Source organism: Poromitra crassiceps (assembly GCF_964638095.1).
Source record: "Poromitra crassiceps genome assembly, chromosome: 5".
Classification (NCBI taxonomy): domain Eukaryota; kingdom Metazoa; phylum Chordata; class Actinopteri; order Beryciformes; family Melamphaidae; genus Poromitra; species Poromitra crassiceps.
In genome coordinates, this window is record NC_139642.1 from 7182112 (window position 1) to 7196423 (window position 14312).

The 14312-nt window shown below is 48.7% G+C and overlaps 1 protein-coding gene across 1 annotated transcript; it reads right to left on the reverse strand.

The window, feature by feature from the left end:
• Positions 1-1937: 1937 nt before the first annotated feature.
• On the reverse strand, positions 1938-12888 carry LOC310776212 (interferon alpha-inducible protein 27-like protein 2A). Its single transcript, XM_083636398.1, has 2 exons — positions 12723-12888; positions 1938-2039 (listed from the first exon to the last, which is right to left on the reverse strand). The coding sequence occupies exons 1-2, from the start codon at positions 12874-12876 to the stop codon at positions 1954-1956; spliced, it is 240 nt and encodes a 79-aa protein (XP_083492524.1). The 5' UTR covers positions 12877-12888; the 3' UTR covers positions 1938-1953.
• Between the last annotated feature and the right edge of the window lie 1424 nt (positions 12889-14312).

The window sequence follows — 14312 nt, forward strand, 5'->3', positions numbered from 1 at the left end:
ACATGTTGGGGGTCAACTTTACGTTTGACTACTGAAACTATTAAAAACTTCATAAAGTGCCATATTAACCATAGAGCCCAAAATAAACAGAAAGTACAAGTACTGCCATTTTCCCACCAAAGGCAACTGTTTTCTTTTCTCCCATCAATGCCAAAATGCATTCTGGGCAGTGTCGAATTATCGTACCAGAGGGTCAAAATTATTATTATGCCACCTTTTTCTCCATATTTCTGCACTGGGGGCATGTTTTAATTTTGTTTGCTTTTGCGGTATTTTCATAGAATCTTGAGTCCTAACTATAAATTTAAAAAAAAATGTTTACCTGTTTTACTCATTAGTTTATCTTTTGATTTTTTTTTGTTATACCACTGTTGGAGAGGTTTGGCAGGACCTGGCTGGTTGAAAGGCAGCCAGGGATGATCGGTTCCCACCATCTGCTCACTCACTTGTGAGAGGTTTAATCTGGGCGGAATACAACTCCACTGACGGGGAGCAAAGCGCGGAGTCCGGCTCCACGTGTCAAGCTTTCCCTCAAGGATTTGCGGGTTTAGCGAACCCGTCTGCTCCATGCTTGGGTTTGAGCCTGGCTCAGATCTTGAAGCTTGCGTTGATACAGGCACACTGGCAAGTGTGTGTAAGAGGTCCCTTCCTCCCATAACCCACTGGCCAACTGGGTGTTGACCAGCGCCTCCTAAGATGGACCTTGTGGCAAGGCTGGGGAGTACTTTGTTGCAGTGTGTGTGTGTGTTCTCTAAAGATAACGTAAGGAACATAAAAGATTCAGACTGCAGTTTATATAAGCCCATCTGCAGTATTGAGTCATGCCAGCAGAGTTCGCTATTGGGGCATTTTCTACAACCATAGGAGCTATCCATGGTACTGAATCACTGAATTGTGTGTGACTGAATCAAAGCGTCTGCCGAGGTGCTGAATGAATCGTTGCAGAGTGTGTGTGTGTGTGTGTGTGTGTTAGATGACGTCATATTTCGGATGATGCCTCAGTGATGCCGACAGTGATGATGTCATATTTCGGATGATGTCATTGGTAGAGTGATGTCATGCTCTTCAAACTATAAATGCGGTTACTGCGAGTTTTCCGCAGTCGTTCATAGATTCATCTTACGGAAAACCTTCTGCAACAGTTCTCAGTTTCAAACCTTGCAGACTCAGTTTACCAAGTGACAGCATTCCCAGTTTACCAAGTGTTTCAAGACCTTCAAGTGTCTGCACGTAAACTCACCTGTCTCACCGCCTAACAGTGTGTGTGTGTGTGTGTGTGTGTGTGTGTCCATGCCAATTGACTAAAAGGGGGCAGTGGGGGAGTTGGGAATTTCAAAATGCAGGGTGGCAAGGGCAGAGTGCTGAAATTTGGCATGGAGGACTGGAGGTCAACTGTGTGTGTCAAGGTGTGTGTTTGTTCATGCTAGTTTTTCCTGTGTATGAGCCTGTTTTTGTTTTCATGTTCTGTTTTCATGTTCTGAAAACTGCAAAATAAAGCATATATATATATATATAAAAACAGGATAACTTCACAAACGTGAATCACTTTTATGACTTTTGAAGCATTTTCTGAAAATCACATAAAAAACACATTTACAGTATGTTTCAGAAGGCCCACCTGCAGTAGCTCCCACACTTTGAGGATCACTAATTTATTCAAACGTGACAACAAAAAGAAAATAGAGAATTTGAGAATAGAGAAAAAACAAAAACAAAAAGTTCTCAGTAGAAAGGATTAGGGTTTGGGCGAGCATAAAATGTCAAATCCTGAACGGAACTTGGGAACAATAAACATGAAGCATTAACAACTCCAGCCTCATCAGCCACATGGCCCCCGATCTTCTGTCAAGGCGCTCTTCTTTTGTGGCCCCAACTCTTCTGTTCTCTTCTATCAAGGCAGCTTGCTGTCTTTCTCCACGTGGCTCCACATGTGTGCAGGGTTAATATATGCTATCAGATGAGTGCCGCCAGCACAGCCCCCACAGCTGCTCCAGTGCTGCCCACTGCTGCAGTAACAGCTGTTCCCAGACCGGCCATACCTAGAGTGAGATTACAGATTACAGTGGTTAGGACCCTCAGCAGACTGAGCATGAAGCATCACATCCTGGTTGAGCTAGAGTGGGTAGAACCAAAATTATACCATGGTCTGGGAGAATACTCGATTCTGATTGGCTGCAGGGTGTCCATTAATTTGTGATAATGTAAAGTGATAATGTACACCTAGCTAAATGGTCTGTTCATCGTTCATATCAATGCGCCAGGATCACGACAGAGTTTGAGCTCTATACCACGGTTAAGGGTTAATATGGCACTTTTATAAGTATAGAAAAACATTTAGTCGGTCAAAGTAACTATTTAGATTACCCGTGTGCTCAGTTTATTAAAATAACGGCTATTTAGAAATCTGTCATTTTCGGAGATCTGCTGATGTTGTCAGCTGACAGAAGCCGGGGTCTCAGCTGTCAACTGTCAAACCAGCTCTGTTTACAACTTTCCAGAAAGCCAGCCAGGCGCTTTGCACAAGCGTGCTGCCTCTATCACTGATACAAATCATGTCAAAGAGGAAAAAGACGAGATCAACAAAAAGAAAACAACAAAATGGGCAGTTAACAGCAACACACTGAGAGACGTCCCTGTACAAAACATACCTGGACTCCAACATACAAAGCTTCAGATGGTTTTCAGTCTACTCTGAGCGTGGCATAAGCCATTTACGTCTATAAGACCTGCAGACGTTAACGTAATTCCCTGGAATGTGAGTTTAAACGAGCCAGCTACATGGTGTTGCATTCTTAGACATTGCAGTTTGCTTTATTTTGTACGTTACATACAATTGGCCAAATTATTAGTTAGTTTATGGTAGGGCTGGGCGATATATCGAATATACGCGATGTATCGCGGCTTGTGCCACGTGAGATGTAGAAATGACTATATCGCGAACATTCGAGTATAATTGCAAGCTTGTTGTGACCAAAATCCCCGCATTTAAAGCACTTCATACTCCCAGAGCTGGCGTAAACCATAGAGAACCTCATGCATTAGCCTACTCAAAATGAAACATCCAGGGTTTGTGTCTCCAAAAGCAACTAACGCTAACGTTACATGCAAGGTAACGTGAAGCTAACGTAGCTAGCTGCAGGGCAGTCATGATCTATAAGGAAAACGAATGCGCACATAGCCTACATAAAAGTCAACATCACATACGTGTCTTTTCTTTAATCTAGACTAGAGGCATCATTTTTCAGTCAAAAGTGAAACGACACAGATATGATGGCGTATAGTGAGGCTTTCCATGCCTCACTATAGAACTGGCCCCAATGCAAAATTCACAGCTTATATGTTGCCGTCATGCCAATAAGAGTCTAAATTTAATTTTTTATGTTTTATCTGCAGACTAAGCAGCTAGGCTTTCGGTTCTATAAAAGCCATTATTTTTTGTATTGACTATTGAGTGATACACTTTACTAAAACAATCATATTATATCACAATAGTGATGTCAGATTTGCTTAGGTCAGAGCTATGGAATATTAAATCATCCATCTTTGCTCACTACATCTGCCCTTTCTTTCTTCTTCTTTTTTACCCCAGGTGTGCATAAAATACAGGTTAAGAACTTATGGAAAAGTCATGGAAATCCATTGGTCAAAATGTGTATGAACCCTGAAGGGTTAAATTGAGCATTTATGAGAGATTTCAAAAATATCGAGATATATATTGTGTATCGCGATATAGCCGAAAAACGTTAGGGTTGTGCTACAACCCAGGTTTTACGAGTGAGAACGAGAGCTCTATGGAAGACTGTCATTTTGCTCCAAAATTACTTTTCATTAAAACCGACCAGCCACCCGCAGGTGGCGTGGTACCCCCTGGGGCTGACACGGATCCACGTGACTACGTCACGTCCTGTCAGCCCAGGGATAATCACTCTAATTTCTTCCAGCCCGCTAAGATCCGACGCACCCCGTGACGCATCGACACAGCAAGGCTGGGTAGTGAGAGCTCTCGTTCTCACTCGTAAAACCTGGGTTGTAGCACAACCCTAACATTTTACTTCGTTTCGAACTCAAGCTCTCACTAGTGCCTCAATTCAACCGACCTTGCTGCCGGGAGCACCCACAGGGCGACCCGAAAGGCACCGGTGAACCACGGCCATATGGCAACGTTTATGCCTAACCGAATGACATATTAGAGTGGCAACGATACTACTTTCTTGCCACCGACAGCACCACGTGCGCGAACTGCGAACCGGACACGTCGAGACTGTAGTACCTGACAAAAGTGTGATGAGAGGACCATGAGGCCACGGCACACATGTCCTCCACCGACACACCACGCAACAACGCAGAGGATGTCGCAACACCTCGCGTAGAATGTGCCTTGATACCCTCCGGGGGAACCTTACCCACGGCAGAGTATGCCAACACGATCGCCTCCACTATCCAGTGTGATAAGCGATCCTTGGAAAGGGGTCCGCCCTGGGCCCTTTGCCCAAAGCAAACCAACAGATGATCTGTAATGCGTAATGAACGTGTCCTGGCCACATAGGCCGAGAGCGCCCTTACGGGGCACAGCATGTGCAAACGTCTCTCCTCACCCGAACTGAACGGCGGGGGACAGAATGCCGATAAGTCTATAACCATAGACCTATAGCTGGCAATAATATTCTTGGGCTGGTACGCCGGGTTAGGTCGCAACGTAACGCTGCGGCCATCATCCCCAAAAACCATACAGGCCTGCTGTACCGAGAGGGCAATCAGGTCACCGACTCTCTTTCCTGACGATAAGGCCAGCAGCAGCGCGGTCTTTAAGGACAGAACCTTTAAATCGGCGGAGTCCAAGGGCTCAAACGGATGACCCGTTAGCCCGTCCAGCACCGTAACCAGGTCCCATTTGGGAAAAACGCACCGCAACGGCGGGCGCAGTTTACGCGCCCCCTTCATGAAGCGCGAGACCAAAGGGCACACCCCCACGGAGGTCCCTTCAATCCCCATGTGGCAAGCCGAAATCGCGGCTACGTACACCTTAAGCGACTGCGGGGACTGGCCCGCGTCAAGCAAGCTTTGAAGGAAACAGAGGACTGGGCGCACGCTGCAGTTCACTGGATCCACACCCTTACTTGTGCACCATCGCGAAAAAACCCGCCACTTGTACGCGTACTGAGTGTGGGTCGAAGCAGCCCTAGCACTCTGAATAGTGTGCACCACATTGTCGGGCAAGCCCTGTGCTAGCAACTGGTCCCGTTCAGGAGCCAGACCGCTAGCTTCCACCTGCCTGGGGAGGGGTGGAACACCTCCCCCTCCGCCTGGGATAGGAGATCGGCCCGTACCGGCAACGCCCAGGGCGGATCTTGCGCCAGGGAGACCAAGTCCGCAAACCATGTCTGCCTGGGCCAAAACAGACTAAAACGAGCCGGAGGCACTGTTCCCTCACCCTGTCCAACACCTGACGGATCAGGGGGGTCGGGGGAAACGCATAGAGCCCCTCCCTCGGCCACGCGTGCGCTTTCAGCGCGTCATGACCTAACGGGGGCTGTCCTCCTGGATCGAGAACCACAGTGGGCAGTGTGTCGCGCGCCACGATGCAAGAGATCGACGCAGGCGCGACCAAACCTGGCCCAAACCTGTTCCATCACCCGAGGGTGGAGGCACCACTCCGTCTAACGGGGATTGCCTCGAGACAGCAGGCCGGTCGTAACTCCGCCGTCCCGGCAGATAGACCACTGACACTGAAAGGAGATGGGGATACACCCACCGGTGAATCCCCGCTATGGTTCAGCGCCCCCCGACCGCACACCACCCTGTTTGTTCAGGTGGGCGATCGCTGCCATATTGTCAGAGCGAATCAGCACATGGTGCCCATGTGTGAGCCGCTGGAAGTGTTACCTCCGCAGGCTGGGGGGACTGCGGAGGCAACGTTCTCTTTCGAGTCTGGCCGCACGCGGACTTGTCCGGCAGTGCGGTCCCCAAGAGAGCTCCCAACCAACAATGGGCCAACGGCGCCATTGATGGTGGGCTTGTCGTGAAGCAGAGCCCGGCGAATCGCCTTCAGCTCTAGCATGTTTACGTGGCGAAGGTCCTGAGCCTCCCACCGGCCGTTCGCCGAAAAATGCCCGCAAATCGCACCCCCTCCCCAGAGGGAGGTGTCTGTGCGAATCACCATCCTGAGCGGGACAGGGCCCCACCGAGTACCTCTCGAGAGGTAACGGGGGTCCGCCCATATGGCCAGCGCCTGCCAGCCCTGACCTGTCAGAGGAACCCTGCGATGACGGTCCCCGGCCGAGTCCAGGCGAAACCTGAGAACCATATTTGGACCACGGGAGCATGTGTAGCCTCCCCAGCGGGAGCACATGCAGTGCTGAGGCCATCAGGCCCAACATCACTGTGCACTGATGCACTGACACCGAGGGCACAGACCTAACGTCCTTGGCTTGCTGCCCGAACCGTGCGAGCCTGTCGCTCTGGCGAAAGGCTCGCAGGAAGTCTAGCTCGAGCCCCAGGAAGGTCGCCGCCTGCGCTGGGACGAGGCAACTCTTCTGCCAGTTCACCAAACACCCTAAGGTTTGCCGGTGATTGGTCACCACCTTGGTATGTTCCGTGGCACGGACCCTCGAGTCGGCCGCTAAGCGAACGTCATCGAGATATAGGAAGACGCGGATCCCCCGCGCGCGGAGGGGAGCCAAGGCTGTCTCCACGCACACTGTGAGAGTTCGCGGGCTCAAAGACATGCCGAATGGCAAGACACAGAACTCGTAAGCCTTCCCCAGGAAGGAGAACCTCAGGTATTTCCTGTGTCTCCTGACCACGTGGACATGGAAGGACGCACCTTTCAGATCCTCGGAAGTAAGAAATCCCCCTGTCTCAACTCGTTGAACAGGCGGGGAAGAGAGCATTCGGAACGGGACTTCCTCAGCGTCTTGTTGAGATGCCGAAGGTCCAATTCAGGACGCATGGAGCCGTCCTTCTTGGGCACGATAAGTACCTGTGGTAGAAAACCCAAGCGCACATCTGCCTTGGGAACCGAGCAAATCGCCCCTCTGGCGAGGAACGAATAACCTCCTTGTGGAGTATGTCCATGGCCTCCCCCTCCACGGCCGGATCGGGGGTCCCGTCGAACGTGGGTGTGGGGGCAACGAGAGGCTACGCCCCCCCCGCCGCATGGTCAGTTCCGTAGAAGCTGTGCATGCTGGGGGAAAACTTCTTACGCAAGCTCCGCCTACTGACGCGCTGTTGTATCGAAGTAGCCCCCCCCCCCCTCCTGCCGTGCGGCTTTCGCAGGCTGGGGGGACTGCGGAGGTAACGTTCTTTCTCGAGACCGGCCGCACGTGGACTTGTCCGACAGTGCGGCCCCCAGGCGAGCTCCCGACCAGCAATGGGCCGTCGGTGCCATTGATGGTGGGCTGTCCTAGGAGCCTCTAGCCGAGGCCAGGCCGTAGCCATGGACCAAGGCGAGCCTTGATGATGGGTATGAGACCCTGGGCGAGCTCCCGACCGAACTCGGGCCTTGGGCACCGAGGACGGTGGGTCTAAAGCTACAAGCCGCAGGCTGGAACTGAGCCCAGCCTTGGTGAGCCAACCGGTGGGCTTGACCTGAGCGCTGCCAACCGAGGCCAGGCCGTGGCCATGGACCAAGGTGCGCTGTGCACCCTGCCAGGCTCCCTGCACTTGCAGTGGGCGCCCCAACAAGGGAGTGCGATCCCTGGAGAGCTCCCAACCACCCCGGGCCTTGGGCACCAAGGGCGGTGGGCTTGTCCTTAGTGCTACAAGCCAAAGGCTGGCACTGAGCCCAGACCTTGGCGAGCTGTAACCCCTGCTGGACGCGTAGCGCCAGCACGGGGCGGTACGTCTACTGTAGCGGAGGTACACCTACTGTAGCGGAGGTAGCTCGCGCCCAATGTACTTAGCACACAGATACTAACTGCACGGGTGCACGCCAGCTATCTGCAACCATACTATAGTTCTGTGCTAAACAGTACTAATGCTATCTGCACGTATGCAAGCTAGCTTTCACACTTTTTTGAGAGCGGACCTTGGTCAGCTCTCCAGAGCTTAGCTGCGGCCCTGGGCGTCGCCCCACGAACTGCTCCCTTGGAGGGCTCGCTCGTGAAGATAGCCCAGCAGCTGCAAGACCGAGGGTTCAAGGCGCCTGTGCAGCGTGCTCATGCCCAAGGCAGAACACGCACTTAACATGCCGGTACATACTAGGGATGGGCATCGAATTTCGAATTTTCGAATAATCGTTGTTATTATCAAGGTCGACTTTTATTATTGAAATTCGAAATTCGAAAAAAAAAAAAAAAAAAAAAAAAAAAAAAAAAAATTTGAGTGAAATGTTGCATTGTCTCCCCTGATTCTAAGAAATCGCTTGGTTTGAGCAAGTAGAACAATTTTTATAAGCATTTTAAGCAAGGTTTATGGAAAAATGAATGGCGGATGAAATCCCATGAAGAGGGAGAGGGGGTGACTTTGGCACCCCTTTGGCACTCAGACCTGAGCCTACTAAATATTTAATGAACCACTCATGATTGTCAAAACTGTTTTTTATTTTCGAAAATGTCAATGTCATGTAACATGTTCTTTACTTCAGTGGTGCAATGCTTGTTTGAGCTAAAAATCCACAGCAGAAGCTTTTTATATTACCGTAAATTCCGGACTATAAGACGCACCGGTCTATAAGCCGCACCTTCAAAGGTGACTATTTTTTTCTTCTATAAGCCGCACCGGTCTATAAGCCGCGGGTGTTTTGATGTTTAATTACCATATGTAAGGCTTCGTGCACAGAGGGGATTGTCGGGAAAGAGATGGCTGTTTGGGGAAGCTCCCATTTATTAACATTTCAACAAAACAAAAGTCAGGTCACTAATCCCCAGACCGCAGGTGTTTTAATGGTATTTTTTGTTTTTTTTACAGTGCACACAGTGTCCGCGGTGTGGTGAAAAGAGGGCAAGAGAGGAAATTAAAACAGAAGTGGATTTATAGTTAGAAAGAGTGCTAAAGAAGAGAGAATTCCGTTTTTTATTTTTTTATTTTAGTTACTCACAGTACTATTGACCAGTCCAACTCAAAAGATATTCGGCAGTTTCACTTTGAGCTCTTGTTCCGCCGCTGGGCACACAGTGTCCGCGGTGTGGTGAAAAGAGGGCAAGAGAGGAAATTAAAACAGAAGTGGATTTATAGTTAGAAAGAGTGCTAAAGATAGTCCGGTCTGGTTATGACGAGTCTCGCTGGGTACAGTACGCCAAAGCGATATCCATTGACTCGATGATGCTGTTATATGTTGCGCGTTTCTGTTGCACCAACGCGGAGAGGTCCTGCCGGACGAAAAAGCGCGTACCCTCCCAGGTGAGGGGCTTCTTCCCCGCAGCCTGGAGGATGAGTTGACGGTCGGGCCAGCGGAGTAGGCAGATGAAGATGGCCCTCGGTGGCAGGCCGGGGTCTGGACGTGGCCGAGGCGCCCGGTGTGCCCTGTCCACCTCTGGTGGTTTCTCGCCTTCCTTCAGGTCCAGGATGTAACACAGGATTTTGCCACGAAAGCGTCCATGTCACCAATCTCAGCTCCCTCTTTTACATTGATCAGGCGAATGTTATTTCTTTTACTCCTGCTGATTAAGTCATCAACCTGCGTGTGCAGCGTTTCGATGTTTTTGCATTTTATCCACTTTCGGACTCACTGTGTTGTTTTTGTCCTCCAGTGCGCTGATGCGCTTTTTTTAGAAACTCTGTTCACGGTTGCATTATTTTCTTTAGTGAGTGAGTGGATGGACTTCTGCACGTTTTCAAACTTGTTTTCAAGCTGCTCAAACCTCTGAGCGATGTCGGACTTAATCGATAGTGTTTCACGGAGTAAAAGTTTAGCCCAAGCCGTGTATCTCCAGCCTCCAGCAGGTGAGTCATTTCCTCATTCATGGCGGTGATTGCTTCTTTCTTTCTTTCGTCTTTTTCTTTCTGCTTACCTGTGTTGTGTTATGTTATGTTATGTTATGTTATGTTGTTAAAAGAGGGCAAGAGAGGAAATTAAAACAGAAGTGGATTTATAGTTAGAAAGAGTGCTAAAAAAGAGAGATTTTTTTTTTTTTTGGGAAAAAATCCATAGATAAGACGCACCGTTATATAAGCCGCAGGGGCCAAAAAAGGCCAAAAAACGGGAAAAAAGCCGCGGCTTATAGTCCGGAATTTACGGTAATTAATAAAGCCGTAGACTTAGAATCAGGGGAGACAATGCAACATTTCACTCACAAAAAAAAAAAAAAAAAAAAAAAAAATTACATTTTTTTTTTAATTTTCGAATTTCGAATTAAATTCGAATTTGGCCAGCGAATTTCGAATAGTGTTTTTGCTAGAAATGCCCATCCCTAGTACATACTCGGCCAATGCAGCAATACCCACAACCTGTTAACCCGCGAGAACAGGTGTGAACAAGCCACTAGCTAAGCTAGCGTAAACACTGAGAGACAAGCGTGCGCTAACACAAGCCTGCGCACAAGCCGGTGCAGCGAGTCTCTACCCTGAGTAACACAAGGAAGCAAGCGTGACCGCAGGCAGAGGCCAGCGGCCCGCGAAGCTAGTCAATCTCAGAAGAAACTCCTCAGAGGGAGTTAAATCTAGTAGATGCTATTTGCACGCAACACTTAGCAGACAAGCAAGCTGGCTAAGATGGCGTAAGAACTGAGAGAAGTCAACACAACTTTTAGCTAGCGTACTCGCTCAGCTAAATCTCAGAGTGCCCCCTTAGGGGCCGACGCCAGTAAAATCTACACTACAAGCAGTATGTAGGTCCCAACAACGCCTTGCATCGTGCTCATGCCCTTAGGCAGTGCACACATCATTTCATTGTGCCGGTCGTAACCGGCCAGCGTAGCCTCACAGCTAACACAGCACCTAGCTGTTCCCCCCTCTCTCTGCTAACAGGAATAACGGGGTTACCGTGTAAGCAATAGCCTGCGACGGTAAGAAGCTGGAGTGCTACAACACTAGATACTGGCTGCACGGGTAGCAAGCTAGCTATCTAGCTAACTGAAGAGCATGGCTTCTAGCTACTACTCTCGCTTACCGCGCGCCCTACACAGAGGTAGTCGTTACCCTGTCTGGGGACGCAGCCAGATAGCTGGAGTGCTACAAGCTAGTCCAAGCTAGCTGCACTGAGCAACTCGCTAACTATCTATTTAACGTTACTCCTGGAGTAACGTGCGCGCTCTGACAATATAGCCGGCGCCTAAAACAAGCAAACGGACGCTAACGACACGGGTGCACGCTAGCTTATCTGCAAGAACCAGGCTGGCTAGCCTACTGTTCTAGTGCTATACTGTAAGCTAACAGCACGTATGCATCCTAGCCTAACAGTTTTGAGCGCGGACCAAAGTCGGCCCTCAAACGATAGCGCTGCCCCAGCCAGGGGAGCGAAGCAAAGCTACACAGCGGCAGCAATAACCACTACACGGCGGTAGCAGCAGAACTAGACGGCGGTAGCAATAAACAGTTAACTAAGGAAGATACTCTTAGCTTTTTAGATGACTTGTTCCGACGCCGCTGGTGAAGGGTACAGGAACGGGTCCCTGAAGCCTGCTTTATCCCGTCCACGCAAACCTCTTGAGGTGGGCAAATCAGCCGGAACGAGCCTAGTATCTAAAGCTATGTAAGAGAGCTAACTCAGAGTTAACCGCGGAGCTTTTAGAAAACACGTCTTCTCAGCGGCTGGAAGAAAGCGTAAGTGATTATCCCTGGGCTGACAGGACGTGACGTAGTCACGTGGATCCGTGTCAGCCCCAGGGGGTACCACGCCACCTGCGGGTAGCTGGTCGGTTTTAATGAAAAGTAATTTTGGAGCAAAATGACAGTCTTCCATAGGGCTGCGTCGCAGCGTTGTAGGCACTAGTGAGAGATTGAGTTCGAAACGAAGTAAAACATTGCGATATTCTTTAGAGGCCATATCGCCCAGCCCTAGTTTATGGGCTAGAAATTCTGCCAGGTGCAGGCACTAAGCGGCCATTTTATCTAATGGTAATCTTGAGCAGCCGAGGGGACTATTCTGTCTCGCCGGTTCTCAATTCATATTCAAGGTTATGAAAACTAGATTTTGATTGCAGAATGCATGAAAATATAAATGAATGGTCTTGTTTTGTTTCTTTGGCAAGTGACGATGGTATAAGCGGGTTAATGCACTTCGAGGTGTCCATTATCAGAAATGAATGGACTTCGCAGAAGCAACCGTCCTCGGCTTTTGCCTCGGATGGTTCACGCCTCCACGTCGTCCATTAATTTCTGATAATGGACACCTCGTCGTGCATTAACCCTTACATATCCTCCCTAACTTGCCCTTCCTTATTTTTCAAGAGACAAGACAGCCACAGGCCAGACAGCAAATCCTGCTTCTGCATTAGACTTCTTAAAATGAGTCAAACATTGACAAATGGAGCAAAATGTGAGGAGATAATGATCGAGTTCACAACCACAAATCCTTACAATTTAGACTAGAGCATTATGGAGCACAGTAACAAGCCTAAAACGTATTGATAACAAGACAACAGCTATGTGAAATAGTGACACGAGAGTCGGAATCAGGGGACAAAGGTAGCTACTGATGACCTATGCCCGTCCGTCTTAACCAATCACAGTGTAACATTGGCACACTGAAATTGGTGAGACACTAGACACTAGACAGCCAATCAGATCTCTAAATCGCTCTGTATACACATTGATGTGATTGCCTCCTAGTTATTGCTTTTTACCTGCCGACTGCAAAATAGCAACCGCACTCCCTGCTGCCACTCCTCCTCCGTTGGCAATCGCGGCACTTGACATCATGCCGGCGGCCCACGAGCCTGCAGCGATCCCGACTGAGGTGAAGCCTATGGCCCCCAGGACGACGGGGGCCAGCGCCATGGCACCCAACGCACCTCCTGGAGAGGGGCGATAGCAACACAACAGTTGTCACTGATAGTTGTCAACTTGTCACCAGTGTTGTGTTGGGGAGCTACATTGCAAGCATAGCTTTGTAAGTTACCAATTAGTACTTCACACTGGAAGTATTGAATACAGCAAAGTTACCCTGGGAGAAATATAATTTGGTTAATTAAAGCTACTTAGAAAATGTTCAAAATACTTTGTAAAAAAAAGTATCTAATTGACAATGTACATGCATGAAATCATAACAAAATAAAATACAAACTAGAACGCACTTATGACTTATGCCTCCGCCATTAGTTAATTCTTGAGTCCAAATCGCCATTTGAGGCAAATTGGAAGAAATTCCGTCAAGGCGCTCCTGAGATGTTGCGTTACAGAGCTTGGAAATTAGGTGTGTGAGGTCACAGTGACCTTGAACTTTCACCACCAAAATGTAATCAGTTCATCCTTGAGTCCAAGTGGACATTTGAGGCAAATTCGAAGAAATTCCATCAAGACATTCCTGAGATATCGCGTTAACAAGCTTGAAAATGGCATTCGAGAGGTCACAGTGACCTTGACCTTTGACCATTGATAACCAAAATGGAATCAGTTCATCCTTGCGTCTGTAACCCATATTAGTTTTACCACCTAAACTAACTTGCACTACACTACACTTACAACCTGAGCGTTCCCATTCTCACCAGTAGAGGTGCTACGTGCGCCGCAGCTTATTTAGAAGACGCCCATTCTTCTTCTCTCACATTCCAGACATTCCAGAGAACATTCCAGAATGCACTGAGACGAGCTGAAACTAGTCTGGGCACCTTTCACCCCGCTTTTTGTCATGGGGCGTAAACCACGGAACCAGAATGAACACCGGAAGGACGTGCGCCAAAAAACGTATTTGTTGCCGTTAGCTTGGCGTCTCTTTCCTCGATTAATTGTCTGATGCAAAGCTTCTGTATTGGCTTAAAATATGTGAGATTGTGAATCCGCAATGTTTCTACAAGAACTTCTTCAAAAAGTTTGTTCGGTACGTCCATCTTTTGTTTTGTTGTTTGCCGTTCTGATACTTGTGTCAAATTGTCAAGTTAACGTAAAAGTTGACGAGCTAGAAACGCTGCCCTTCCTGTCTAGGGCAGGCTCTAGGCCGGAACCAGGTAGGGTGACCAAATCAATTGTGAACGGAAGCCAGGCTCTTTCTCGCCGAGAAGAGCATGGTGACGCGAGGTTAAGCTGAAACTAACGTCACGCAGCTGAAAGAAACAACGTGGTGAAACGTCTATCTAAACTCCTAACTTTCTTTAAGTTGATCAGAAAGTATTATCCTTTGGATTTTTTGCCTTAACTCATTGAGTGCCAAGGACGTTGATCGACGTCAAAGTAAATAGTGACGTAGAGTGCCAAGGACGTCGATCGACGTCAAATAC